General features: G+C 56.6%; 2 protein-coding genes and 1 non-coding gene across 6 annotated transcripts; 1 reads left to right on the top strand and 2 right to left on the bottom strand.

Moving 5' to 3' along the window:
* The first annotated feature begins 206 nt into the window (after window positions 1-206).
* LOC116472038 (U6 spliceosomal RNA) lies at window positions 207-309 on the top strand. Its single transcript, XR_004248956.1, has one exon. It is a non-coding gene; the product is annotated as a U6 spliceosomal RNA (small nuclear RNA).
* Window positions 310-5,098: 4,789 nt separating this feature from the next.
* Window positions 5,099-17,484, bottom strand: FBRS (fibrosin). The gene is given in 19 exon segments (XM_032155717.2): window positions 5,099-6,833; window positions 6,924-7,131; window positions 7,263-7,346; window positions 8,287-8,367; window positions 8,472-8,589; window positions 8,919-8,990; window positions 9,371-9,400; window positions 10,204-10,272; window positions 10,509-10,604; window positions 10,832-10,876; window positions 10,991-11,196; window positions 11,395-11,512; window positions 11,514-11,697; window positions 13,054-13,354; window positions 13,445-13,493; window positions 14,583-14,612; window positions 14,701-14,736; window positions 15,474-15,653; window positions 15,943-17,484. Coding segments are annotated over 19 exon segments (2,937 nt in total). The 5' UTR covers window positions 16,393-17,484; the 3' UTR covers window positions 5,099-6,253.
* Window positions 17,485-19,607: 2,123 nt separating this feature from the next.
* On the bottom strand, window positions 19,608-25,395 carry PRR14 (proline rich 14). Of its 4 annotated transcripts, none has more exons than XM_058440915.1 (13): window positions 25,222-25,395; window positions 24,364-24,435; window positions 24,075-24,243; window positions 23,684-23,773; window positions 23,178-23,299; window positions 22,917-23,106; window positions 22,605-22,648; window positions 21,683-21,792; window positions 20,805-21,393; window positions 20,599-20,668; window positions 20,426-20,517; window positions 20,080-20,151; window positions 19,618-19,989 (listed from the first exon to the last, which is right to left on the bottom strand). In XM_058440915.1, the coding sequence occupies exons 2-13, from the start codon at window positions 24,384-24,386 to the stop codon at window positions 19,710-19,712; spliced, it is 1,851 nt and encodes a 616-aa protein (XP_058296898.1). In that variant the 5' UTR covers window positions 24,387-24,435; window positions 25,222-25,395; the 3' UTR covers window positions 19,618-19,709. The 4 variants fall into 4 exon arrangements, with proteins under 4 accessions (XP_032011625.1, XP_032011626.1, XP_058296898.1 ...); XM_058440916.1 differs by lacking the exon at window positions 25,222-25,395 and adding an exon at window positions 24,901-25,035; XM_032155734.2 differs by lacking the exon at window positions 23,684-23,773 and having other exon boundaries at window positions 19,608-19,989.
* Window positions 25,396-26,504: the final 1,109 nt, after the last annotated feature.

The following is a 26,504-nucleotide window of genomic DNA, read 5'->3' as shown; positions in this document are numbered from 1 at the left end:
CAACACATCCTAATTTTTGTATTTTTCGTAGAGATGGGGTTTTACCATGTTGCTCAGGCTGGTCTCAAACTCCTGGGCTCAAGGGCCTGCCTCTGCCTGAGTGAGGAAGGGACTGCGGGGTTTTACCGTGTTGCCCAGGCTGGTCTCAAGCTCCTGTCTCAGGCAATCCGCCCACCTCGGCCTCCCAAAGTGCTAGGATTATAGGCGTGGGCCACCACACCCAGCCACATATACTAAAACATTATACAGAGGTCAGCATGGCCCCTTAGCAAGGATGACATGCAAATTCGCGAAGCTTTCCATATTTTTGTGATTATTATACATTGCATGACTGTATCAAAATATCTTGTAACACATAAATATATACACTTACTATGTACCCAGAAAAATTAAAAATGAATTTTTTTTGAGATGGAGTCTGGCTCTGTCGCCCAGGCTGGAGTGCAATGGCGCAATCCTGGCTCACTGCAACCTCCACCTCCCAGGTTCAAGTGATTCTCCTGCCTCAGCCTCCTGAGTAGCTGGGATTACAGGTGTGTGCCACCACACCTGGCTAATTTTTTTTTTTTTTTTTTTTTGAGATGGAGTCTCTCACTCTTGCCCAGGCTAGAGTGCAGTGGCACCATCACGGCTCACTGCAAGCTCCGCCTCCCGGGTTCACGCCATTCTTCTGCCTCAGCCTCCCGAGTAGCTGGGACTACAGGCACCCGCCACCATGCCCGGCTAATTTTTTGTATTTTTAGTAGAGATGGGGTTTCACCGTGTTAGCCAGGATGGTCTTGATCTCCTGACCTTGTGATCTGCCTGCCTCAGCCTCCCAAAATGCTGGGATTACAGGCGTGAGCCACCGCACCTGGCAATTTTTGTATTTTTATAATAGAGACAGGGTTTCACCATGTTGGCCAGGCTGGTCTCGAACTCCTGACTTCAGGTGATCTGCCTACTTCAGCCTCCCAAAGTGCTGAGATTACAGGCAAGAGACACCACGCCCGGCCCTTGGAATTCTTCATTAGCTTCTGTAATTGTCCTCTTTCATAGTCCAATGTAAGCTCCAGGATGGCTGGGGTTTGTTTTGTGTACCTCTGTATCCCCAGCCACTAAGTGCAGTGCCTGGCACTGTGGATGAAGTCAACAGTGGTTGAAAGAATCAAAGGCAGCTCAGAAACTGCATCAAGTGAGGGAAGAGGGAGGTTTCCCACTTGAGTGCTGATGATACAGAGATGGAAACCTTGGGGGAAGTGGGGCATCAGATCTCGAAGATGACTTAATTTGGGATATCTGAGGTGCTTGGGGAGAGATCTAGGAGAGGTGGGATACTCATGTCTAGAAAATATTTAACTCTACTGGGCGCGGTGGCTCACGCCTGTAATCCTGGCATTTTGGGAGGCTGAGGCAGGCAGATCACCTGAGGTCAGGAGTTCGAGACGAGGCTGGCCAACATTTAGTGTGACCCCTGTCTCTACTAAAAATACAAAAAATTAGCCAGGCATGGTGGTGCATGCCTGTAATCCCAGCTACTTTCGAGGCTGAGACCGAATTGCTTGAATCCGGGAGGTGCAGGTTGCAGTGACCTGAGATTATGCCATTGCACTCCAGCCTGGGCAACAGAGTAAGACTCTGTCTAAAAAAAAGAGAGAGAGAGAGAAAGAAAGAAAATATTTTACTGAGAATCACTCTCAAATGCCTATAGGGGCCAGAGAGGTAGCATGAATAGTGACTGTGGTCTACTCCAAGACCACAGAGTGGAGGGGACAGTGGCAATCTGGTGAGATTATGCCCCATTTCAAAGGAAAGCCACGGGGGTAAGCAGGTCTAGTGACCACAGATTTTTGGATTTTTCAAGAGAAGCTGAAAACAAGGACTTCCATGTGAAATCTTGTCTGCAAGCCAACTTTCACCTTCTGGTCACCTGTTTCTGACTTCTGTTGGAGCAATCTAGGCTTGAGCCTTCTCTAGACATCCTGGATATGTGTGGTGGTGTCAGGGAATGTTGGCTGCATCTTTCCTAAGGCAACAGGTACATTTATGGGCCAGGCACAGTGGCTCACGCCTGTAATTCCAGTGCTTTCAGAAGTTGAGGCAGGAGGATTGCTTGGGGCCAGGAGTTTGAGACCAGCTTGGACAACAAGACAAGAACCCTGTCTCTACAAAAATTTAAAACTAGCCAAATGTAGTGGCACAGGCTTGTAGTTCCAGCTACTCAGGAGGCTGAGGCAGGAGGATCACTTGGGAATAGGAGTTCGAGGCTGAAGTGATCTGTGATTGCACCACTGTACTCCAGCCTGGGCAACAGACTGGCTGTTGTTTTGCTCCAAAGCCGCCTCAAAAGCAAAACAAGTCTGGATGTGGTGGCACACACCTATAATCCCAGGACTTTAGGAGGCTGAGGGGGTAGATGGCTTGAGTCTAGGAGTTTGAGACCAGCCTGGGCAACATGGCAAAATCCTGTTTCTACAAAAAAATACAAAAATTAGCTGGGCGTGGCCGGGCGTGGTGGCTCACGCTTGTAATCCCAGCACTTTGGGAGGCCGAGGCGGGCGAATCACGAGGTCAGGAGATCGAGACCACGGTGAAACCCCGTCTCTACTAAAAATACAAAAAATTAGCCGGGCGTGGTGGCGGGCGCCTGTAGTCCCAGCTACTCGGAGAGGCTGAGGCAGGAGAATGGCGTGAACCCAGGAGGCGGAGCTTGCAGTGAGCTGAGATTGCGCCACTGCACTCCAGCCTGGGCGACAGAGCGAGACTCTGTCTCAAAAAAAAAGAAAAAGAAAAAAAAAAATTAGCTGGGCGTGGTGGTGCATGCTTATAGTCGTAGCTACTCGGGAGGCTGAGGCGGGAGGACTGCTTGAGCCCAGGAGGTGGAGGTTGCAGTGAGGTGAAATCATACTACTACACTCTAGTGGGCGATAGAGTGAGACTCTGTCTCAAAAAAGAAAAAAAGCAGGCATACTTAGAATAAGGCCACTCAGTTAATTCTATAGGAGTTTGGGTAGGCACCAGCCCTGGCAGCCCAGTTTAGTAGTGACTTGCTTTTTTTTTTTTAGACAGAGTCTCGCCCTGTCACCCAGGCTGGAGTGCAGTGGCACGATCTCAGCTCACTGCAACCTCCGCCTCCCGGATTCAAGTGAGTCTCCCGCCTCAGCCTCCTGAGTAGCTGGAACTACAGGAGTCAGCCACCATGCCCAGCTTTTTGTATTCTGTAGTAGAGAGGGGGTTTCACCATGTTGACCAGGCTGATTTTGAACTCCTGACCTCAGGGATGTACCCACCTTGGCTTCCCAAAGTTCTGAGATTACAGGTGTGAACCACCACACCTGGCCTTCGTGTTTGTGTCATTTTGTTAATTCTCACATTATCTCAAACTTTCCCATTATTGTATCTGTTATAGTGATCTGTGATCTTTGATGTTACTACTGTGATTGCTTTGGGGTGCCACAAACAGTGCCCATGTAAGAGGGTGAACTCAATCAATAAACGTGTGTTAACTGTTCTCTCTCTCTGCTTGGGCCTCCCTCTTCCTAGAGACAATATTCAAACTAGGCCAATTAATAATACCCTACAATGGCCTCTAAGTGTTCAAGGAAGAGGCAATCAAGGAGGCAAAGTTCCTTGTTGTCAAGAAACTGCCATCATCCCAGCCTTCAGCCGACCACCACCTCAGTCAGTCAGCAGCCATCACCAATGCGGCAACACCTTCCACCAGCAAAAAGATTACGACTTGCAAAAGCTCAGATGATTGTTAGCATTTAAAAAATTAAGGGATGTACCTTGTTCTCGTAGACAGAACACTATTGCTCACTTAGACTGCAGTATTGTGGAACAGTAACTTTTTTATTTTTTATTTTTGGAAACGGAGTCTTGCTTTGTCGCCCAGGCTGGAGTGCAGTGGCATGATCTCAGCTCACGGCAACCTCCACCTCCTGGGTTCAAGCGATTCTCCTGCTTCAGCCTCCTGAGTAGCTGGGACTACAGGCGCACGCTATCATGCCTGGCTAATTTTTGTATTTTTAGTGGAGACGGAATTTCACCATGTTGGCCAGGATGGTCTACGATCTCCTGACCTCATGATCCATCCGCCTCAGCCTCCCAAAGTGCTGGGATTACAGGCGTGAGCCACCATGCCCAGCCAGAACCATAACGTTTATGTGCACCAGGAAATGAAAAAATTCATGTGCCTCGCTTTGTTGCAGTGACCTGTAGTAGCTAGAAAAATAACTGGAGGAATTTCCCTGACAATTAACAGTGGTTGCCAGGTGCGGTGGCTCATGCCTGTAATCCCAGCACTTTGTGAGGCCCAGGCGGGCATATCACCTGAGGTTGGGAGTTCGAGAACAGCCTGACCAACATAGAGAAACCCTGTCTCTATTAAAAAAAAAAAAAAAAGACAAAATTAGCCAGGCGTGGTGGCGCATGCCTGTAATCCCAGCTACTCGGGAGGTTGAGGCAGGAGAGTCACTTGAACCCGGGAGGCAGAGGTTGCGGTGAGCCGAGATGACGCCATTGCACTCCAGCCTGGGCAACAAGAGTGAAACTCTGTCTCAAAAAAGCAAAACAAAACAAAACAAAAAACGGTGGTTATCCTCAAGAGGTGGGATGATGGGGCACTTTCCCTCTGTGCTCTGTATTTGTGTTTGAATGGTTTTATAATGACTACGTATTACTCAACAAAAACCAGAAAAATTTTAAATTATAGATCTTTTTTAGCATACTCTGCCTGTGCAGACATGTGCGTGAACACATAGAAAGGACCTGAAGAATATACACCTAATGATTTACAGCGGTTACCTGGGGGAAGGGGATGGGGCTTGGGAAGGTTGGCAGGTGAAGGAGAAATTTAATGTTTTGCTCAGTGTCTTGCTGGGTTGCTTGAATCCTACATACTATGTATTCCTGGGTTACAGAAAAACAATGTGAAAAACTTCAGTGCCCAACCCTCGAACCCATCCCTCCAGAAGTGGCAGACCAACTCGCCCAGTGGATGGCAGGAAAACCTTGGCAGGATATGGACAGTACTGTCCTCATCCCTCCCTTACCCCAGGACCCACACACCCCACCCTGGTCCAACCCACCCCACACACACTCAAAGAGGAGCCAGGGGTCTCATTGTAACACTCATTTTTATATAAATATTCGCAAGTCATGTTACAGAATATGCCCCACCGGGGAAAAAAGTCAACGTTAGGGTTTTGTTAGATTGACCCCTGCCTTCTAGGTTGGGCCCCAGCCTGGAGGCGCCTGCTGCTTTGGGAAGGCTGGGGTTGCTGCCGTGAGGCTGCCGAAGAAGCTGCCTGTGTCGCCCACCCCTGGGCCGACCCCCTTCTTTGGTGTGTGGTACATGGTGACCTTCTCTGGCCACCCTTAGCCTGGGGCAGGGTTTTGGAGAACAGGGTTCAGGGAAGCAGGGCCCAGGAGTCCTGGGGGCACTTGGAAATGGGGTGAGGGGGACTGAGCCATTAAGAGGTGGTCTGAGATTTAGAGGCTGAGCCTTTGGGGGTGGGGGCAGAGTGAACGGGAACATGTTGGGGGAACCAGGGCTGTCAGCCAAGCAGGAAGCTTCTGCCCTTCCCTCCAGCCCAGGTCCCCAGGTCCCGCCCCCTGTTGGTCATCTCCTGCTGGCCCCACCTTCCCAGGGAGAAGCCTGACTGTCCCTTCCCGGCTCTTCCCCCTGCAGTCCCCCTCCCCCACAGAGGCCAGAGGCTAGGAACACAGCACCAGTCTGAGGGTTTAATTAACCAGGAAGGGGACTGTTGGGAGGGGCACCCCTGTAAAAATGTACAAAAGGTCTTGGGGCTATGTGAAAGGGGTGATAAATATGTACATGGAACCCCCCTTCCTTGAGCCCCTCCTCCCCCAGCCCTCGGAGGGCATGAGGACTTGGGTGGTAGGTGAAGGGGAGGGGGCACTTTGGCCTCTGGCTTAGTGAGCCCTTGGGGAGGCAGGCCCAGGGCCTAGAGGCCCTTAGAGGGGCAAAGGTGTACCTCAGGAGGCCCCACGGCCCCTGATATGAGCCACACTCCCATGCACATGCCTCTCTCCCTCTCTAGAGGCTGTGACCTCTGCTCTCCCAGTGACCCTACACTCCATGTGATGCTTGGTCTCATGGGGGTTGAGGCTTCTGTTCCCAGGTTCCATGACCTCAGAGGCGGCTGGTAAGGTTATGACCTTTGCCCTCCAGCCCTGGCTTAAAACCTCAGCCCTAGGACCTGGTTAAAGGAAGGGGAGATGGAGCTTTGCCCCGACCCCCCCCTTCCCCTCACCTGTCAGCCCGAGCTGGGCCAGGGCCCCTAGGTGGGGAACTGGGCCGGGGGGCGGGCACAAGCGGAGGTGGTGCCCCCAAAAGGGCTCCCGGCGGGGTCTTGCTGAGAAGGTGAGGGGTTCCCGGGGCCGCAGCAGGTGGTGGTGGAGGAGCCAAGCGGCTGTAGAGCAAGGGGTGAGCAGGTTCCAGACCATACAGGCGGGCAGCGGCCACGGCCCCGGGTCCAGTTAGCTCCTCACCCGCCTCATAGAAGCGGGGTGGCCTTGCCAGGCGTGGGGGTGCTGCCAACCAAGTTGGCTCCAGGAAGCTAGCACAGCGATCTGGTGGGCTAGGGCCCAGAAACGGGGGCGGCCGGGGCCTCTCAAACAGCACGTGAAGGCCCTGGGGCCCAGTGGCTGCTGCGGCAGCGGCGGCGGCGGCGGCGGCGGCAGCGGCGGCGGCGGCGGCGGCAGCCTCCTCCTTCCGCTCTTCCTTTACCCGCACGGATTCCTTGGTTGGCCGAGGCCCCTCCTCACCAGCCCGGGCCTTGGGAGTAGCAGGAGAAACTCGGAGCTGGGGCCGTGAGAAGGGGAGGTCCCTGGAGGGCAGGCATGGGGGAGAGAATGAAGTTCTCTAGGGGCAGCAGGAGCTGAGGGCGGGGCAGGGGCGGGGTGGGCGGGAGGCATACCTGTCCTTCTCCTCCTTGGTGATGGAGGGCTCCCTCCGCTCCACAGGCCGCTCCTTGTCTGAGCCTGGAGTCCGGGCGGCCTCAGGGGGCCGGACCCAGGCAGGAAAGGTCAGAGGACTGCGGTGCAGGCGGCCCCATGGGTCCGGTGGGGAGGCGAAGGCTGGTGGGGCCCCTGGGCTTTCTTTCTGGGCAAAGACGGCGCCGGAGTCTGGGCAGAGGGTGAAGCAGAGAGTGACAGGGGCCAGGAGTGGGAGGCCCCATTCAGGCCTCCTCCCAGACCCCCGCCTGAGCTCTCACCCCGTGGCCGCAGCCCCCCGACCCCACCGCACCCGCACTCACTGAATGTGGGGCTGCCCAGGCCTCCAAAGGCCCCGTTGGAGAGGGCAGCCAAGGAGGCGAAGCTTGTGGGACGCCCAAAGGGATCTGTGGGAGGAAAGGGGGGTGGTCAGAGCACTGGGCAGCCGGTGCTGAGCAGGCACCAGGCCTGGCTGGGCAGAGGCAGGAGCGGCACCTGGAGTCCTCAGCTGCCTGCTTTCAGCAGCCGTGTGCTGAGCACTTCCTTGGGCCAGGAAGGTGTTGAGCTTTGACAAGCACCCTGTTGGTTAACCTCACAAAAAGCCCAAGAGATGGTTAGGATCATGCCCACTTGAAGATGATGAAACAGGCTCAGAGAGGTGAAATGACTTGCCAGTGGTCATCTAACCAGGGAGCGGTACCAGCCCAGGGCTTCCTTGACATGAAGTCATGCTCTTCTCCCCCACTCCCCAACACCAGCCGCCTGGACCCATCACAGCAAATCTCCACTCCGCAGCAAGCCACTCGCCTGAAGACCTTGTTGGTTTCCCCCCACCTGACATGCAGGGCCCTTCCCGACCTGACCCTAACTTCATGCATGCGTCACACAGCCAGACAGAACAACTAACCTATCCCACCACTGGAATGTCACCATGTCCCCAGCCAGGAACACCTTTCTCCAAGCCACCAGGCTCAACTCCTCCTTGTCCACCCAAACCCAGGTGAAACCTCCCCAAGAAGCCTGCCAAGATCCTAGGAGTCAGTGGCCAAGCTCTCCCCTGAGCCAGCACGGCCTCCCCACCTTCCCCTTCCAGGTGGCGTATTGCCCCTGCCACTGGCTACTGGGAGACAGGGCTCCAGCTGGCAGAGACTGAAGTCGCCCTGCCCTTCCCTACTCATTTTACAGATGAGGAAATCAAGGCTCAGAGGGGGTAGAGTAACCTGCCCAAGGTCACTAAGCAAGTGGAACCAGGTCTATCCTGCATTCCAGCTGCCTGCTGGGTCTGATTTCCATCTCTTGGAAGTCAGGGACAAAGCCTGGGTTGCCCAATACGCCCTTGGCTCTTACCAATGTGGGTGCTGGGGCTCAGGAAGGGTCCGTGGGCCCCGGGAGCTGCCGTGAAAGGGTTGGCTGCAGCGTGGACGGCACCTGGGGCAGAGAGGTGGGAGATTCTGATAAGGCTGAGTGGGCACAAGCTGGGCCTCAGGCTATAGACAGGGAACCTCAGGTCCGAGGGGGCTGGCCAGACTCACCAGTCGCAGTGAAGAGGGAGGCCGGGTGGGAGAGCTCCTGCCCAGGGGGCAGGGCCCCATAGGGCCCCGGAAGGCAGGGCAGGAGGTCGTTCCGAAAGTCAAGCTTGTGGGAGTCACCCTGTGTGGGACACAGGGAGAGGGGCAGTACATGAGGAGCCGGTCTGGTCCCCCTCTTGCTCTCTCACCCGTGGTTCCCCTCCAAAGGCTGGCCGGCACCCAGATGGGGCCTGGATGCCTATCTTCTGCCTCTCTCAGAGCCTTCTCTGAGCAGTCCCCTAATGAGCCAGAGAACTAAGGTGCCAGCCATAGAACTGTTCAGCAGTGATGAAGGACAGGAGAGAATGTTTCTGGCCAAGATTCTGCTGAGCTTTGTTGAGGGCCAATGCCCAGAGCTCAGTCCTCCCCTAACTCTGAGACCCACTCTCCCCAGCCCTCCGACCCCAGTACCTTCATTTTCTCCTGGTGTCTCAGGATCATGTAAGCCACACGCACGTGCATGGCACACCACTTCCCTGGTTTCTGCCGCCCCAGAAGGATGACCAGAGGGAAAGGGAAGGAAAGAATGTTCACTCATCATCCACTCCAGGCCTGGCTCTGGGCCCAGCCTCGCCACAGAATATCCCTACTCATCATTCCTACAACCAAGGGATGACTAGGTTCATTTTACAGCCTAGGAAACTGAGGCTCAGAGAGATCAACTGCCTTGCCCAAGGTCCCATGGCCAGTTCCATCTGAGCCCAGGTCTGCAACTTGAAAGCCCTCACTCTCTGCTGTTCCACATCTGGCCGCCTCCACCATGTTCTGGGCTTCTCACTTATTCCCAAGCAAACCCCCCCTTAGCCAAACATGCTAACACCAGCCCCCAGACTCATGCAGCCTGAAGTCCTCACATAACTCACCCTCAAAGGTGGCCGGAAATGGTCGGGGATCTGGGGATGGCAAAGGAGAGATGGGAGGCGACTCAGACCTGAGTCCTGGGCCAGGCGCCTCCCATCTCCACAGCATCCACTCACCCCCAACATGCCTGAGACACTGGGACTCCCTCAAACCCTTCCTGCTCAGGCCCAAACTCCTTTCCCCATCTCTCCCAGTCTAGGCATCTCTCCTCCAGCACAAGGTTTCTGAACCAAGCCCCAGGGAGGTGCCCTGCTGGAAGGCTGCAGGTGGTGAGGGGGCAGGCAGGACAGGTTTCTCAGAGAAGCTATCCTATTGCCAACTTTAGAGTATAGCGGTCTGTTTAAGATTTCTTTAGGAAAAATGCCTTTGAAGGAAGTTGGAAAACCTCTGGCCTAGTCTTCCCTGTAGGAAACTGGTCCTGTGCGTTTCACAATGTTCCCGCAGCCCTGGGGTCTACGCTGCTGCAAGTGCTAAGGGGAGGGAGGCTCTGGCTCTCCTCACTTCACCAAGGGGCAGCTTATCTTTTGTTTTCCAAACAGGGCTTCCTGGTATGATGTCATTTGGAAAAAAAGTGTTTTGTGACTTTATTAAAAAGTTTGAAAACCACTACAAAAACCACTGTCCTAATCATCTTATGCCTGGGACAAGCTCATGAAACTCTCATTCCTCATGCCTGGGAATGCCAGCTATTTACAGAAATTCCCTCTATTAGACACCTAGGAACACCCGATTGTGAACCCGAGGGAGGAATCAGCAGTTCACTCTCCTCAAGTCAGTTCTGTTCTCCCCGCAACACACCTTCCAGCTCCCCCAGGACCTGCCCTGGCCCCCTCACCTGTGTCCCCTTCTGGGAGAGCCCGCTCGGCACCGGCCCCAGTCGTGGTGGCAGCTCAGGGTTCGTGCTCTGGGAAAGGGCAGTGGAGGGATCAGACAGGAGAGCTGGCACCAAGCACAAAGGGGTCCAGAACCAAGCTGGGACACCGGGCAGGGAGGGATCATGGCTTTGGAGAAAACTGGGTGCAGCAGGGCAGGGCAGGAGGATGGGCACGACTTTGGGGAACGGGAGGAGGGTGCTCGGACCCGGCGTGTCTGGGTTTGTCAAGATGGTAGGCGGTGGTGGTGTCTGGATTGGGAGCTCACCTTGGGCTGGAAGGCCCCCTGCAGGGAGCCAAAGGAGACGGCCGGTGGGAGGCCCGGAGGCAGCCCGGGCACTGCGGGAGGGAAGGCCGTGTACGGCTGTGGAGAGAAGGGGCACTAGTCCAGGTGGGGGTGGAGGCGCAGCCCAAGTCCAGCCTGCCCGTCAGTCCACGGGCCTCCACCCTAAAGCCCCCCGGAGGAGCTGTCCCAGGCTCAAGGCTCTTGCTTTTGTGCTGAAGACTGGACCCCAGCAGTCAGGGTCACACGCATGGACGCATCCACGCCCACACCACACACCCCACATGCACACGCACACACACACTCACATTATGTCGGAAAAGGCCTTCCATCTTTCCTGGATATTTCTCAAACTAGGGAAGAGAAGGGAAGAGTAAGCTGCCAGCCAGGGACCCGGGCCTTCCCCCAGAAGCCATGCCCTCCCCTGAGGCCTCCGAGCCTCATCGCCGGCCCAATAAGGAGCTCACCATGTGGGGGCCGTGGGGTGGCAGCAGGCCCGGGGGATAAGGGGTGAAGTGCTGGTGGGTGTGCTGGTGGGTGTGCTGGTGCTGGTGGTTGTGCTGGTGGAACTGGAAGGCCAGGGGCCGGGCCGAGCCCCCTGCCCCCACCACCTCAGGGCCACCCTGGGCATTCAGGTAGCGAGAGTTCAGGTCCTGGCCGATCAGGTCCTGCTCTGTGGGAGGGGACGGGAGAAGGCCTTAATGCTATCGCCACATCAGCCTCCTTGGGCCCAGGTGACTGCCTTCCCTCTGGCCTCGAGCCGCTCCCTCCTCAAGCCCTGCTGTCTGCTGAGGCCCAGGTGCCCCAAAGCCAACTGGGCCCGAGCCCGGGGCAATGGCCCCCCACCCCCCGGCCAGGACCCCAAACTCACCAGAAAGGGCGTTAGCGGCTGAGGCCCCAGGGTGCCCTGGCACCTGCAGCAGGGGTGGGGGTGGGGGCAGGGTGGGACCAGGGGAGAACAAGGAGGGGTGGTGGGGTGGTGGGGGGGGGCCGCAGCCCGGGAGGGGGAAAGCTGTGGGTGGACAAAGGCAGGGGCAGTGAGGGCGTTGGGGGCCGGTGGGTGAGCTGCGCGGACGAGGAGGAGGCAGATGAGGAGGAGGAGGACGAAGAGGATGATGAGGGGGGAGGCTGAGCCACGGGAGGGGCCGGGGCCTTGGGGGGCGGCCGTGAAGAGCTGGGGAGAGAAGTGGGGAGATGAGTGAGGGGTTGGGAGGTGCCAGCTCTGACGGGAGGGGGTCAGAAGCCTGGGTGATACAGTGACCCTGGTTCTCCAACACGGGAGGTGGCAGAACCCGGCCCCAGGACCGCCCCCTCCGAGGGAATCCGTTCTCAGACTGAGGTGCCTCCCACACCCAGCAACCCCCACTTCTCCCTGTCTAGGTCTCTGCATCCACACAGCTGCCTCTGCCATCTCTGGCCAGATGACTTTCCCTTTCTGACTCAACCACAGCACAGAACAGATCATTCATGTTGACGCTTAATTAAAACAAGCCACCTGGGGTCCCATCCTACAACAGTGGAAGCAGCACCACACTGGCCTGGCCTGGGAGTCAGGAGACCTGAATTCTAGGCCCATCTTGCCATGAATGCCCGGGGTGACCTTGAGCAAGTCACTGCCCCTCTCTGAGCCTTAGTTTTCTCAATAACAATGACAATGACAGTGACAAAATAGTGAGAGCATCAATAGTAAGTGTCAATAGTTCTTACCCTGTGGCGAGCACCTGCTGTAGGCCAAGTGCTGGCACCTGCTTTAAAAGCTAATCCAAGTTTCCAACGTTCCACGCCACCTTCCCCACTGCTGCCCAGCACAGTAACTGTCTGAACTGCATCAATGGCTTCTTTTAAGAACTCAAGTCAATTTCTTTTTTTTTTTTTTAACTTAGCCTCCCCCTAAGCAATCGCGTGTGAAATCAAGGGGCTGAGGCATGACACTCAGCTTTCTAAAGCTCACAAAAGCTAACTCAGGACTATTTTCTAAGTTTACTCACGTAAGACCTGAAATCATCCCATATATCACTGATGCTGAATGTACACACTTTGGGAAACACTGCATTCACTCGTAGTTAATCCTCACAACAGCTTTAAGATGAAAGTACTATGATTATTCTATTTGACATTAAGAGGAAATTGAGGCTCAGAGGGATTAAGTGACTTGTCAAAAATCACACAGCCAGGAAGCGTCAGAGCAAGAATTTGAATCTGGGTCTGACACCAAAGCCAGCGCTCTTAACCATCATGTCAGCATTTCCCAAAGTATGTTCGAAAGAACACTATTCCAAGCAGACTTGCCTGCCTGAAAAAACCTTCTCACCAGCAAATACAACTGGGAAACAGCACAGCCTGGATTCCCCTGCACGGGAATGTGTAACGGACTCAAATAAGTCTGCGGTCATCTCTTTCCATTTGTTTTTCTCAAACTTTTCAGCCTCAGAATCCTTTTTCAAGTCATACCCCACAGATACCATCCTGTGTCCCCGCCACCAAATTGACCAGGCCCTTCTGGACCGCATCAACCCCCCAGACCACTCACCTGCCAGTGCTGAGGTCCAGGCTGCTGCCATACGGAGAAGTGCGGAGGCCGAAGGGTGAGACCCGAAGCTGCAGCTGGGGCTGGGGTGGGGGTGGCAGACTGGGGGTGGCCGGCAGGGGTGCAGGGGGTGAGACAGGAGGCCGAGGGACCGGTGGAGGCGGTGGCTCCTTTGGGGGGAAAGGCACTAGCAGCGGGTCGGGCCCCGGGGGCTGTTCTTGGCTCCGCTCCAGGCCCGACACTTTAGGGACCACGGAGAGTTTTGCTTCACAGTTCCCATTGAAGGCGCCGTGGGGGCCCGAGGCTGTGGGGCAGGATGGCAGACATGTTGAGTTGAGGCTCATGCTCACCCCACTGCCCTCCCATGCCTCCAGCCCCAGACCTTGGGACAAACCTTTGCTGGTTGAGACAGTAAAGGATGGGTCAAGGTCATCATCGGAGACCTAGGGAAGAAGGGCAAGGGATAGAGTTAGGTTGTGGGTGGGCCAGGCCTCCACCCAGGAAGGCCAAATAGCCTCTGGAGGCTGCTAGGAACTGGTGGTAGTGGCAGGTCTGTTCCTTCAGTTTAGCTGAGATCCATCAAAGACTGGGCTCTAGGGGGTCGAGCTTGGAGAAAAAGCAGAGTGGAGTAGCTGACCCTAAGAATCCGATAGGCCAGGAGGGAGGACTAAATGGAGACAGCGTTGAAGCAGCAGAGAAGCAGGCAAACCAAACCAAAACGTCAGAGGTCACTAGCTGCTGGCCCACAGGCCTCCCTGGCTTACAGATTTATTTGGTCCACCAGCGCTGGTAAAAGTTTTAAACCAACTGCAGATATTTAAGAATCTGGAGATTCCTCATTAAAACTCAGGCTTGCAGATTCCCTCAAGAATGGGCCCCCTGTTCTGGTAGCAACAATCAGCCTAGACAGATAGAGATGGATGAAGGAAATGGACAAGAACCCTCTGGTTCACCACAGTCCTATCCAGCCAACTTTTGCAACGAAAACAAGACACACATCAGGGAGCGCAAATTGAGTTACTCACACGGGCCCAATGGGTAGAGCATTAACTTCTAGAACATACTATCTCACAACAAGCAAATCGCCCCTAAGGATAAACTCAAATACACCTTTATGGGCTGAGTCCCTACACTGACTACAATGATTTAGTGTCCTCACTACTCTATCTGTGGTCTCTGCTCAGACTTGAATCTAGATCTTCATTCTAAGATGGGCAGAAGGCCCATCTCAGTGCCACAGCCACTCTGGGTTTCTGTGGAGAACCAGAAGTAGCTCAAGGGCTTTGGAAAGAATAGTATGCCAAAGCATGGACCCTCCATTCCTTGGTCAGCTAACCCTAGTCACCAAAAGAAAAAATGACGCCATTTACCCTCCCAATCCACCCCCGTTCCTCCCAAAAACCTAATCCTGACTCAACCTAAGCCATGTTTCTCACTCAAGGGAAGGCTGTCTGCTGCACGTAGAAGGCCTTTATGCTGCAGTCCCTTTTACAAGCAGTGACACTGCCCACCCAAGCTCTAGCCCCACTCACCCTCTCGTCCAGATCACTTTCCGCGTCACACTGGGGAGAAGGAAAGACAGAGGTATCACGAGAGGGAAGAGGCCCAGGGTGGAGTGGGGAGGGGCCAGGACAGGTGGATAGCACTTACTATGTATCCAGCTTCCAGAGAGTGACGGGAGGACGCCTGAGGAAGACCAGAGTCCAGAGGTGAGGGAGGCGGCTGCTGAGGCGGCTGGGAAAGTCGCAGTTCCCAGCAGGGCGCTCACGGGCCTCCAGGATCTACTCTCAGCCTCTCCTTCCAGTTGCTTTTCCCACCACTGCCCACCCGGGTCCCAGTGCTCTCGCCATTCCCTAAATACGCCGGGTCCTCACGTCTTCGTGCTCTTGCCCAAAACAACTTTTCCCCGTGTCTTTTCTTAGCAAACTTCTGACCATACTTCAGGACCTGACTAAGACATCCTAGGGGGCTTTCCCCAACCACAATTCTCCTCCCATCCCCCAGGCAGCACAAGCGGCTTCCTCATGTGGGTTTCTGTAGCATCTCTCCCCATCTTTGTCTTCTGTAGCTTCTCAAATTAAGGTTTAGGTGTTTGCTTGCTGGCTATTTCTTTCCTGCTGGACTGCCACCACCTCGAGGAAGGGCAGGGACCACAGTTAATTTATGACCCAACTAAGTTCCTTTAACGCCTCTCTGAATTATCAAAACGTTTGAAGTAGACACAGAACCAGGCAAAAATAGGTGCATCTGACTGCAGACAGGCCTTTGTCAGACCCAGATGAGTGAGGGCTCAAATTTGTCCTGCTTGCCTCTTTGCCCTTAGAGACTGAGGTCTCTGTTTACAAGGGGCAGTGGCGTTGGTGATGAAAAACGGTGCTGTGGGAAACACATTCTGCCTAAAGAGTTTCAAGGGACAAGCTCACCTCTTTTCTTCTTCGCTTATTGGGCCATTTTCGGGCCCGATCCCCAGGGGGCCGGCCAGGCTCTCGATCAGAGCTGTCCCCTGGCTCCCCGGTGGCCCCACTGGAGCCCCCCCTCTTCCGCTTCCCAGAATGCTTCAGCCGATGTTCCAATCGCTCTGGGGGCTGAAGAGATGCATCCTTCTGTGGAGGAGGAGGTGGAGCTGAGGTGGATGGTAAAGGGCAAGCTCCCGACCCCTCTAGGGGTGACCAGGCTGCCGAAGTACCTACCCCTCGGGCCGGGAAACCGGGTCCCCAGAGACAAGCTCTACCTCCTCCCACCCCAGGGCGGGGCAGAGACCTGGCCAGAGGAGCCGGTTGCTCTGGTTTGGGGTGCCAGCATTCCCCCCTCAACTCCACCCACTATGGGCACTGAACCCTCCTTGCTGCCCCTCGGAAACCCTCAGAGCCCCCCAGCCCCATTAGGCCCCACCTGCAAGGCCTCGAGGGTGGCGAAGCTGGCGATGGCGAAGCCATCGATCAAGTCCTCCTCCTCTTCCTCCTCCTCAGGCTCCTCCTCGGCTTCCCCGTCGTCTGCGCCCCCCTCCTCCTCCTCCTCTTCCTCCCCGCGGCTGCCCGAGCCGGCAGGCCGCTTCCGAGCTCGGGGTCGCGGGGGTCGAGGTCTCGGACGGGGCCGCCGGCGTCTCGGGCCCCCAGGCCGCTCTCCAGACGAAGCTGACGACCAAGGCCTGGCGGGCGGCGGCGGCGACGACGAGGACGAGGAGCCACGCGGGGCGGCCAACAGGGCCCGGGGCGCGTCGCCGCCTGGACCTCGGCGGCGCCGCTGCTCCCGGTCTCGGTCTCGGCGCGAGCAGCGCCGCCGTCGGCGCTCCCCCTCCGCTGCCCAGCCCGGGCCCGGGGCCGCGGCCGCTGCCGTCTCCATGGCGACCACCCTCAGCGCCGCATCCGGAGGCGGCGGGGCCCGAAGCGGCCTGTCCGCAGGCCCGGGGTCGCAGGCGCGGCGCTGGCGGCTGCACAGGGACGAGAGGGCCACGGCTTCCCCTTTAAAGCCGGATCTGCTGGCCCCGAGCTTGCCCCAAGGCCACGGCCCGGGGAGCCGGCGCCGCCCCCGGGGCGACAAGCCCGAGGGCCCCCCCTGCGGGCTCGGCGGGGCCGCGACGGCGAAAACGGGGCGGCCGTCCCTTTAAGGCGAGGCCCCAAGTTGTCCAGCTCCCGGCCCCTTTAAGACGACCCGACAGTGTCCGGCGGCCTAGTGCGGTGGCCGCCCCCTGCCAGGGGTCGAGGCAAGTCTCCCCGAGGAAGAGGAAGGGCCACCCCTTTAAAAGGGGCCGAAATCTCGCCCCGAAACGCAGACCTCCCCTTTAAAAGTGTCTCAAGTCCTCCGGCTCAAAGAGGCCACCCCTTTAAGGAGTCCAGGGTCCTTCAAACAGCAGGCCGTCCCTTTAAGGGCTCGGAGTTAGTTTCTAGTCCTCCACAAGCGGCCACTTCTCCTTTAAGTTGAATTTAAAAGACTTCTTGCGTGTGGGGGAGGAGGAGGTAAAGAAAAACCCCACTCGCCCCAGTTCTCCCAACGGCACAGTTCTCAATTTGTCAGCGTCTGTTCGGCGGCTTCCCCTTTAAGGCTGGCGTTGGAGTCCGCCGAGTTCAGTGGCCACCCCTTTAAGGAGATTTAAAGGGGCCTCCTCCGGGCCCAGCTCCTCCAGCCTCCGCCTCCGGGCGCCATGAAAGGCGCGAGGCGGGGCGGGGCCGCGAGGCCAGCCCTCCAAAGCCCCGGATGTGAGGCAACGGTGACGGGTACGGCTCCTATGTCCGCCGACAGAAAAGTCTCTTCCTCCTTTCCTCCGTCTCTGTCCGACTTGGGCCTTAGGTGATCCGGAACGGCCGATGGGCAGCGTGGGAGATCCAGCGCAAACTCCTGTTGTCTCCTTTGGAGTCTTAGGGCGCTTCTCCGCCAGGACTTCCCTGCCCCTCCTCCCTCTTCCTCCTCAGCCTACGCCTCCTTCCTCTCTCGGCCTCCTCCCACTCTCCGCCCCCTTCCCCTCACCCCCCACGGGTGCAGTCGCTGATAGGCTGGGAGGGCTACGTCAAGACGAGGGGCGGAGCCAAACCCGAGGGAGTGGGTGCATGTAACCGCCCTCAAATCTTGGATTGGGTTACGTCAGATTGGCTCCGCCCTTCTCCCGGTCTTGTGACTCGACTGGTTAGAAGTAGGTGTTTGGGGCGGTTCCCCCAGGGCCCCGCCTCTTCCTGCTGTTTGTTTATTGGCCAGTCTCCTGATGGCGTCAGGCGAGGGGCGGAGACGCGGGGCCTGAGGCGTTGGGGGCGGTTGGCCGCCGGGGGGCGCGCGGCTGCGAGAGGTTCCGTTCCACAGCCAGTTAAGTTATCGCCGCCTTTCCGCCGCTCGGCGCGGCCCACAGACAGCCCGGCGTCTCGCGCACGCGCGTGGCAGCGCCGCTGTCAGGCTGGCTGGTCGCGGGTTGTTCCGCGGCCCGGGGTGGCCCGAGCGGCCGCGTGCTGTGCCCGCGCCGGGCGCACGAACAGGCAGCCGCGTCCCTTCCAGGCGTGGCTGCTGGCAGCGGTCCCGAGTGCTAGCAATTCGAAAACGCCTTGCACTCGCATGAGCGCTTCTCCGCGTTTGTGACCGCGTTTGGTAATAATTCCACGAGGGAGATGCTGTCAGCCCCATTTTACTGGGACGGAAAGGAATGCGCGCACAGACGGGCTGGTAGTCTCCTAGCCACGTCTATGTTCAGCCACTGCCCTGTGATGCCTCTCAGTTATGAAAGATGCACCCCACTGCTCAATGTGACTGGCTTAAAAAAAAGAGAAAGCCATTTCTGGCCTCCGGTTGCCCGGGTTACTGTTTTAAAAGTGGACAGCGCGCTGACATGCCTGCCTTGCTTTCTCGTCCATAAAATGACTAATTCCCTGTCGCAGGGACATGTACAGGTCAAGCACCTATGACAGTCGTCGTGAGTGCTTCATTATGGCCCATTACTCTTAGCTCTTTTTTTGTTTTGTTTTTTGGGGGGACAGAGTCTGGCTGTGTCCCCTAAGCTGGAGTGCAGTGGTGCGATCTCAGCTCATTACAACCTCTGCCTCTCGGGTTCGAGTGATTCTCCTGGCTCAGCCTCCTGAGTAGCTGGGATTACAGGTACGCACCAAGATGCCCAGCTAATTTTTGTATTTTTAGTGGAGATGGGGTTTCACCATGTTGGCCAAGCTGCTCTCGAACTCCTAGCCTCCTGTGATCCACCTGCCTCGGCCTCCCAAAGTGCTGGAATTACAGGCGTAAGCCACTGCACCTGGCCTAGCCGTAGCTCTTGAATCCAGCAGCAGGTCCTCGCCTGCATGTTAGCAGGAATTCAGGGCCATCTTTATCTTCAAGGCCTTGACCCACTATAGGCCTTTCAGTCTCCTTGATATAAATGAATTGGGAGAACCCAGACCAGGGTCTAAGGTCACAGAATCATCTGGCACTGATTCAGAAGTGTCCCTCCACACAGGAGAATCCTCTAATCAAGAGAGTATCTCTAGGCCGGGCATGGTGGCTCATGCCTGTAATCCCAGCACTTAGGGAGGCCAAAGCAGGTGGATCACCTGAGGTCAGAAGTTCGAGACCAGCCTGGCCAACACGGTGAAGCCCAGTTTCTACTAAAAATACAAAAATTAGCGGGTGTGGTGGCACACACCTGTAGTCCCAGATACTTGGGAGGCTGAGGCAGGAGAATCACTTGAATGCGGGAGACAGGTTGCAGTGAGCCAAGATCGTGCCATTGTACTCCAGCCTGAGTGACATGAGTGAAACTCCATCTATATCTATCTGTCTGTCTGTCTATCTATCTATCTACCTATCAGTCAAGTGACCACTTCACCCCCTCCCTGTACACTGTACCCAACCCCTGTCACCATCTCTGGCACCAGCCCCAGTTCCCAGACTATCTATCATCTATCTGTCTGTCTGTCTATCTATCTACCTATCTACCTATCAGTCAAATGACCACTTCACCCCCTCCCTGTACTCTGTACCCAACCCCTGTCACCATCTCTGGCACCAGCCCCAGTTCCCAGACCTTTGGGGGCCAACGTAGAAACATCAGCCAAATCAATCTTAAACTTAGGTAGAGATACAAAAGAATCAGAAACATATCGAAAACTTTACTAGAAATATAGAGAAAAAAAATAACTGCCTGGGAGGTTTCCCGTCCCTTCAGGATGGATGACCAACAGATGGGGCACTTAGGTCCAGTGGGGCTGCTCCCGATCTACTGTTTCTTCCTCCAGGAGCAAGGCATCTAGCTCCTGCAGCCGCTGCTGGAGCAGGGGGCCCACATCAGGGCTGGGGGCCACACTGGGAGGAACAGTCCTGCCCCCTGCAGCCCGGACCCCACGGGATGGCCTTCGTGATCGAGGAAGGCTGCTGTCCCGAAATTCCACAGCCCGCCGGAGCTTCCTTGAGCTGGTGAAAATCAGAGTCCCATTGCGCTCCCGGGGTTCCTCGAAGATGGTCTCAAAGGTCCTGGACAAGGCAGGGAGAGGAGTTGGTTATCAGGGTGCCCCACAGCTCCAGATTTCCCTCTGTCACCCTCAAGCCTTCCAAGTGTCTCACCTCCTGGTTGTGGGTGATTGGTAATTCTTGTTGGTGTAAATTTCTTCCAAGCTGAACTCCTTCTTGTTCAACCTGTGAGCAAAGAGCAGAGGCCACTGAGAAACGTTGGGCCAGTGGGGCCTGAAGGGACAGGTAAGGCCTGGTCTGTATTTCAGTTTCTGGGACATGTCAGGGCCAGGAGTGCTACATAAGGCAGACAGGCAATTTTGAGCACAAACCATCCCCACACCGAATTGAATCCTCCAGGCTGGACTGTGCTCCCTGAAGGGAGACAAAGCTGTACTTCAGGGGACATAAGCCTGCATCTGTTTGGCCAAGACTGCTCAATGCCCAGTGAGCCCCTCACCTGATTGGTCGAGGCAGTCCCATTGGTGTAAGGTTTAGCTGAGGACGGGCTGGTGTTCTGCGTATTCTGAATCGAGAAACCTTTCCCATGGTCTGCAAAAATGGGGCAGAGGGTGAAAGAGTGACATGGGCTCAGGCCCCCACTAGTCTCTTCTACCCGATCTGAATGCCTACCTTGGTCTCAGGGTCTGAAAGCACCTGGTCCTTTGAGGCTCTTGGCTCCTTCCCTTTGGTTGAACCCAACCTGCCAAGAAGGTCAAGGCTCAGGGACAAACAGGATTCACTGCATTATCCCCCGTCTCCTGCCCACTGGATACTCAGGGAAGGAGGCTGGGACCAGGCTGCGGCCAGACTTCAAGGGGGTTTTTTGAGAGCACTACCTGGGTTCTGCTGGTTCGGAGAAGGAGGAAGTGGATGCCGTGGACGAGCAAGATGTGGCGAGAGAAGGGGAGGCTCCCACTCCTCCGAGAGGGAAGACCTCTTTCCGGAGACAGGGCCGAGGGGGTGGCGGGGCTCGGGCCATTTCCCCACCACCCACAGTGTGCCGCCGCGGCCGTGGCCGGCTTGGTTGGGGTGGAGCAGGTGGCCAGGTGCAGGTACCTGGGCCAGGGGGCCCCAGATCAGGGCAGGAGTAGCTTCGGCCCAGAGAGGGCTTAGGGAGAAGTGCTGGGGTATTGTGGTCCTGAGTCCGCCACTGGTGGATTGGGGGCCGGGGGCTGATGGACGCAGTGCCCTCAGCAGCCCCAGACTGCTCGGCCTCTGAGATGGCGATCTTCAACTCCAGCTTCATTGGGGGGGACGGGGGTGGGGGCTGTGGGGTTTTGTTGGGCGTGAGGAAGATGTCAGCAAAGCTCTCCAGCTTGGAGCGGACGGAACGGAAGAGCGGGGCCAAGCCCCAGGGACTGAGGCGGGGGCGTAAAAGGCTGGACGGTGGTGGGGTGGATGGGAGCTCCAGAGCAGGATCTGGGGCTGAGGAAAGGAGAGGGTCACAGGTGGATATTCCTTGGCTGCAGTGTCTCAGCCCCTCCCCACATGTTCAACTTTGTGCACAGGGGAATTAGCCCACCCTTAAAACACTAAGTTCTGCATTTAAGAATTGAACTTCAAGCCTCTGACATCGACATCCCATCTTCATATACCAAGCCCTGCCCTGGGAGGCAGTTTAAGCCCTATCCCCACCTCTGTACCTGACACTTCCAAGCTCAACTAGGATGTTCCAGACCCCGAAGTCTCATCCGATCTCTACCCAAGTCCTTACCTGGTGGTGGGTTCTCCGGAGGGTCTACAGGCAGAGCAGATGGCTGGAATGGGGGTTCTAGGTCCCCGGGTGGAGGTGTTGGCTGGCGAACTATCCTCATGGGCTCAGCTCTGGGGTGAAGGGGAAGGTAAAGGCTAGGGGAACTTCCAGGTATCCCACCTGAGCCAGCAACTCCCCTATCCCTTAAAGCTTCCTCTTTTTTTTTTGAGACAGAGCCTTGCTCTGTGGCCCAGGCTGGAGTGCAGGGGCACAATCTCAGCTCACTGCAGCCTCGAACTCCTGGGCTCAGGCAATCCTCCCACCTCAGCCTCCCAAGTGACTAGAACTACATGCATGGACCACCACATCCAACTAATTTAAAACAATATTTTTTCTGAGCGTGGTGGTTCTCGCCTGTAATCCCAGCACTTTGGGAGGCCGAGGTGGGTGGATCACCTGAGGTCAGGAGTTCAAGAGCCTGGCCAACATGGTGAAACCTCGTCTGTACTAAAAATACAAAAATTAGCTGGGCATGGTGGCAGATGCCTGTAATCCCAGCTACTCGGGAGGCTGAGGCAGGAGAATCACTTGAACCCAGAAGGCAGAGGTTGCAGTGAGCTGAGATCGCACCATTGCACTCCAGCCTGGGCAACAGAGCAAAAACTCCGTCTCAAAAACAAACAAATAAATAAAACGTTTTGTAGAGATATGGCCACAGTGATGTGGTTGCCCAGGCTGGCCTCAAACTCCCTGGCTCAAGCGATTCTCCTGCCTTGGCCTCCTAAAGTGCTGGCATTAGGCATGAGCGTGCCCGGCCCCTTAAGGCTTTTTAAGGTGCCACAAGGAAGGATTGGATCAATCAGTCCCGATGCCCCTAGCTCTGGCTACCTGGATGATGGCTGTTGCCTGGATCCTTTGATAATCCCTACTCCAGCCCTCTCACCTTTGTGCTGGGATGATGAAGTTGGGGGTCTCATCAATGAAGCCCTGGATAAAAATAGGGGATGTTTGTGGGGAGGCAGGGAAGCCTCCTTAGTGCCCCACATCCTGACTCTTTCAGTTCCCGGATACCTGCTTGGTTTCACGCCAAGGACATTTTTATATATATAGTCTTTGCTCAGGCAGTGTCTGCCATCTAAAATGCCATCCTCCTTACCCCAAGAAAAACCCACCTAAGACTCAGGCCTCCTACCCTTCTTCTATCCCTGCTGGAACCCAGCAGAACCCTTGACATCCGTACTCGCAGTTCCCATACCTCCGCTGGGGGTCTAGGACTGGCAATGTCTTCCAGCATCACCACCAGGGTGGGCTGGGGGGCCCGGTCCACCTTTTGTGAAGGGCCCTCCTCTGGGCCAGGGGTTGTCCTTGATTGCCGCCTCAGGGTGGAAGAGGTCTGGTGGATGCGGCTCAAGGGCTCGCGACACAAACACAGAGGGTCGGGAGGCCTAGCGAGGGAACAGGAAGATTAAAATGGCTCAGCTGGGCCCTCGGCGTACCCCCATCCTGCCATGCTCACCTGGCCTGCGAGGACCACCTGGCCTGCCGGGGTGGTGAGGCGGGCGGCTGCCTGTGGACACGATCCTGACGGTAGCTGTGGTGCCGTGGGATGGAGGTCTCCTTTGAGGGCACCACGGGGACCTGGAAGAGAAAGAGGTGTCAAGAGCAAGGTGATAGAATGAGGCTGGACGGGACAAGGTCTCCCTGTGCCTAACAGAGCCCTGAGCCACAAACATAACAGAGATTGGGGCTAGAATTCACTCGGATCCCAAGAGAAGAGCTGAACTGGACTGAATTAGGGGCCAGATATTAAGAGTCCTAAACTGCAGGTGTGGGACCTGGGTAATCTCATCCACGCTGTTTAGAGAAATGAAAAAGACAGGGTGAGCTAGGGTGGGTCACTGCCTTTTTTGGGCCACAGTTTTTCTTATCTGTGCAGTGGAGTCAAAGACCTCAGCCTGCTTCCTAAGGAGGCTGGGCTGGGAAGAAAGGAGAAGAGTTTCAGACCGGCACCGTGGCTCATGCCTGTAATCGCAATACTTTGGGAGGCAGAGATGGGAAGATCGCTTGATGACAGTTTGAGACCAGCTTGTGCAACATAGCAAGACCCTGTCTCTAAAAAAAAAAAAAAAAAAAAAAAAAAAAAAAGATAGAAAAAAAAAAAGCAGAAGAGTTTCTCAGAGTTAGAGGGATGTGGTTCCAGCCCAAAATCGTTGGTGGGGGGAACAGGCACTGCCCAATTCTAGGTTGGAGTAAGTGGGAGCCAAGCAGGACTCTAGCATAAGGGAGGCTGCCTGAGGGCTAGGTACAACAATGATGGATTTGGACTTCAGTTATCCTCAGCAGGGATCTGGCCCGAGTCTGGTAGTGAGGAAAATCATGGGGGAATAAAGGGTCTCTCGGTTCAGGGGCTCACCATGTGAACAGCCATGACATCTTCCAGCACCACGGCCAGGACCCGCCGAGAGGCCTTTTCCAAGGGAGAAGGGGCCCCCGGGAGCTGCAGCCTCGGCCGTTTCGGGCTCCTGGCTCTCCATAATGCTCGAGTCAGAGGCTGGCGGCACAGACGCGGCTGGCCAGGCGGGCTGGAGGGTGAAAGCAGAGGACGGTCGCCCGAACCTGTCGCTGGCTCTGTAGTTTCCCGGCACGGTCGCCAGGATCCCCATCTCCCGGGGTCAAGACAGGCGGGCCGGGTGCGCTCTCACCTGGAGTCCCCGGGCAAGTCCATGGGAGACGCGGCGGCTCCGGGGGGTCCCTGGGGAATCCCAGGCTGCGGCCTGGGGTAAGGGGGGAGCGGGGGAGCGAGGAGTGAGGGCCGGCCCCTTCCCTGGGGCTCCGCCCTTCATGGTCCTCCCGCGGCTCCCCGTAGCCCAGCGGCCGCAGCCCTGGGGCGCGAAAGGGCGCCCCCGGCCGGTCGCCCGGAGCGGGTGTCCTCCCGCTGCCACCGCCTCGATCAGCGGATCACTCGCGCCCTGCCTGGCACCTGCCGCCAGAACCCAGAATGCAGCGGCCCCAGTTCTCCCTCGGCCTGAGCCTCCCGAGGCCTTTGTCCCTGCAGATTATGCCCCGAGATCCCCCGGGATCCACGGGGATCCCGGTCCTGGGAGGCTATTTCCGCTGGATCCCTCTGCGATCCTCCTCTCCCAGCGGGTGGCCGAGAACTCCAAAGCAATACTCCACACATCGACGACCCTCCATCCCACCAGATCCCCTAGACTGGATCCCTGAGGAAAGAATCCTACAGCGCGGTTCCGCCAATCAGACGCCGGGCGAGGCTTCTCCTTCCCCTGTAAGCTTCAGCGCCGCAAAGCTCCGCTCAGACAGGGGCGGCCCGAGCTGGAGCATCTCCGAACTCAGCGTAGATCCCCAGGGATCCACTGTCAAGCAGATACCCCCTTCACTCCAATCCCGGGAGGTCCCGCCCACAGAAGCCCCCTCCCTCCTCGCGTCCCCGCCCAGCGGTCTCCCCCGGCCCGGGACCAGATGGTTCAGAAGTTTCCTTCCCCGCCCCCACTCCCGCCCTCTCTCCTGCCACTCCTTGCCCTCCCCCAAGCGCTGCTCACCGCCGCCTCCCGTGGATCCCGGGTCTTCCGCAGCTCCCACCTCTGGCTCCTTTAAAACCAGGCTTACCCAACGCTGCCCAACCGCCGATGGCCTTCTTCTCGGAGCCTCTGGACACCGCCCAATCGCCGGTCCCCGTCTTCCAGAGTGGTGAGAAACTAAGTGAAGCCACCTGGCGGCCATCATCCCTAGGGGCACGAAGCCAAACTGAGTGGCGCCGCCATGATGGTTGAGGGCAGATGTCTTAGTCCTCGTTGAACCGTAGTGGACCGGGTGGCGTCATCTTTTGAGGGCCATATACAATGCCAGGTTTTTTGAGATGTTGAGGCAACCGATTGAAGCTAGAGTGCTGCCACGTTTTTTAAGGGCATCTTCCGGTTCTTTCGTTCTTAGGCCAATAAACGTCGACTGAGTGCTAACGATATGTGGAATTCCCAATTTCCTAGAGTGGCCTCGTTTGAGGAAGGTTCCGGCACCTTCTTGGGTTCCTAAATTGGGTTCCCACGGCCCAGGGTCCGAGTTTAGGAGGGGGTGGCGGAGGCCCTGAGTCCGAACCCCCAGGATCAAAGACGGGCTGGTGCGGCCTGTGGCTCCGTTGCTGGCGCCTTGTCCTGGAGAGATGGGGCCGAGCCGAAGTGGGGAGGAGACTGGGGGCGCTGAGCTTGACTTCCCCTGAGTGTTGCCTACCTACTTCTTCCTAGAAGAGTGGGGGTGCCAGCGGTCCGCGCAGAGGTCTATAGGACGGGGGCGTCTTTGCAGGAGGCCAAGAATATACCTTGGCTTGCTCGTGGGGCCCGGCTCTCAGGAACCACTCTCTCAAGAGGGGCCTGCATGATGGGGGAGGTGTAAATAGTCCTGAGGAGTAAGGGATCAGGGTGGGACGCTGCTGCTTGGAGGAGCTGCGTCATGGACCTTTTACCGGGAGCTGGGCTATTGGTGGGGAGGAAGTGGGCATGTAGTGGCTTCTTGCAGCACTATGAAGTTGCCTTGACTGCTTAACCAAAGCCCATGTCTGCACTCTTTCTCCTTCCCCAGATTCCCTGGTCCAAACCAGTCCTTCTTTTCTTTTTTAATTTTTTTTTTTTTAATTTGAGGCAGGATCTCGCTATGTTGCCCAGGCTGATCTTGAACACCTGGGCTCAAGTAGTCCTCCCGCCTCAGCGTCCCAAAGTGCTGGGATTACAGGCGTGAGCGCCCAGCACCAGTCCTTATTTTGTTTTCTTAACAGAACGAGAGACCATGAAGCCTAGAATCCTGGGTCCGAGATAAGGTGCAGAGGTGCTTC

This window comes from Hylobates moloch, unplaced genomic scaffold (assembly GCF_009828535.3).
Source record: "Hylobates moloch isolate HMO894 unplaced genomic scaffold, HMol_V3 SCAFFOLD_6, whole genome shotgun sequence".
Taxonomy (NCBI): domain Eukaryota; kingdom Metazoa; phylum Chordata; class Mammalia; order Primates; family Hylobatidae; genus Hylobates; species Hylobates moloch.
This window is presented reverse-complemented; position numbering and strand designations above follow the sequence as displayed.

Excerpts from the sequence above, each read along its gene's own strand:
- PRR14 (XM_058440915.1), bottom strand. The coding sequence starts at position 24,386 with ATGGACTTGCCCGGGGACTCCAG. Across the intron at positions 23,300-23,683 it reads CCAAAGTATTGCGATTACAG|GTCCCCGTGGTGCCCTCAAA; the intron begins GCATGAGCCACG and ends TTTCTCTTCCAG. Across the intron at positions 21,394-21,682 it reads TCCGGAGAACCCACCACCAG|CCCCAGATCCTGCTCTGGAG; the intron begins GTAAGGACTTGG and ends TCCTTTCCTCAG.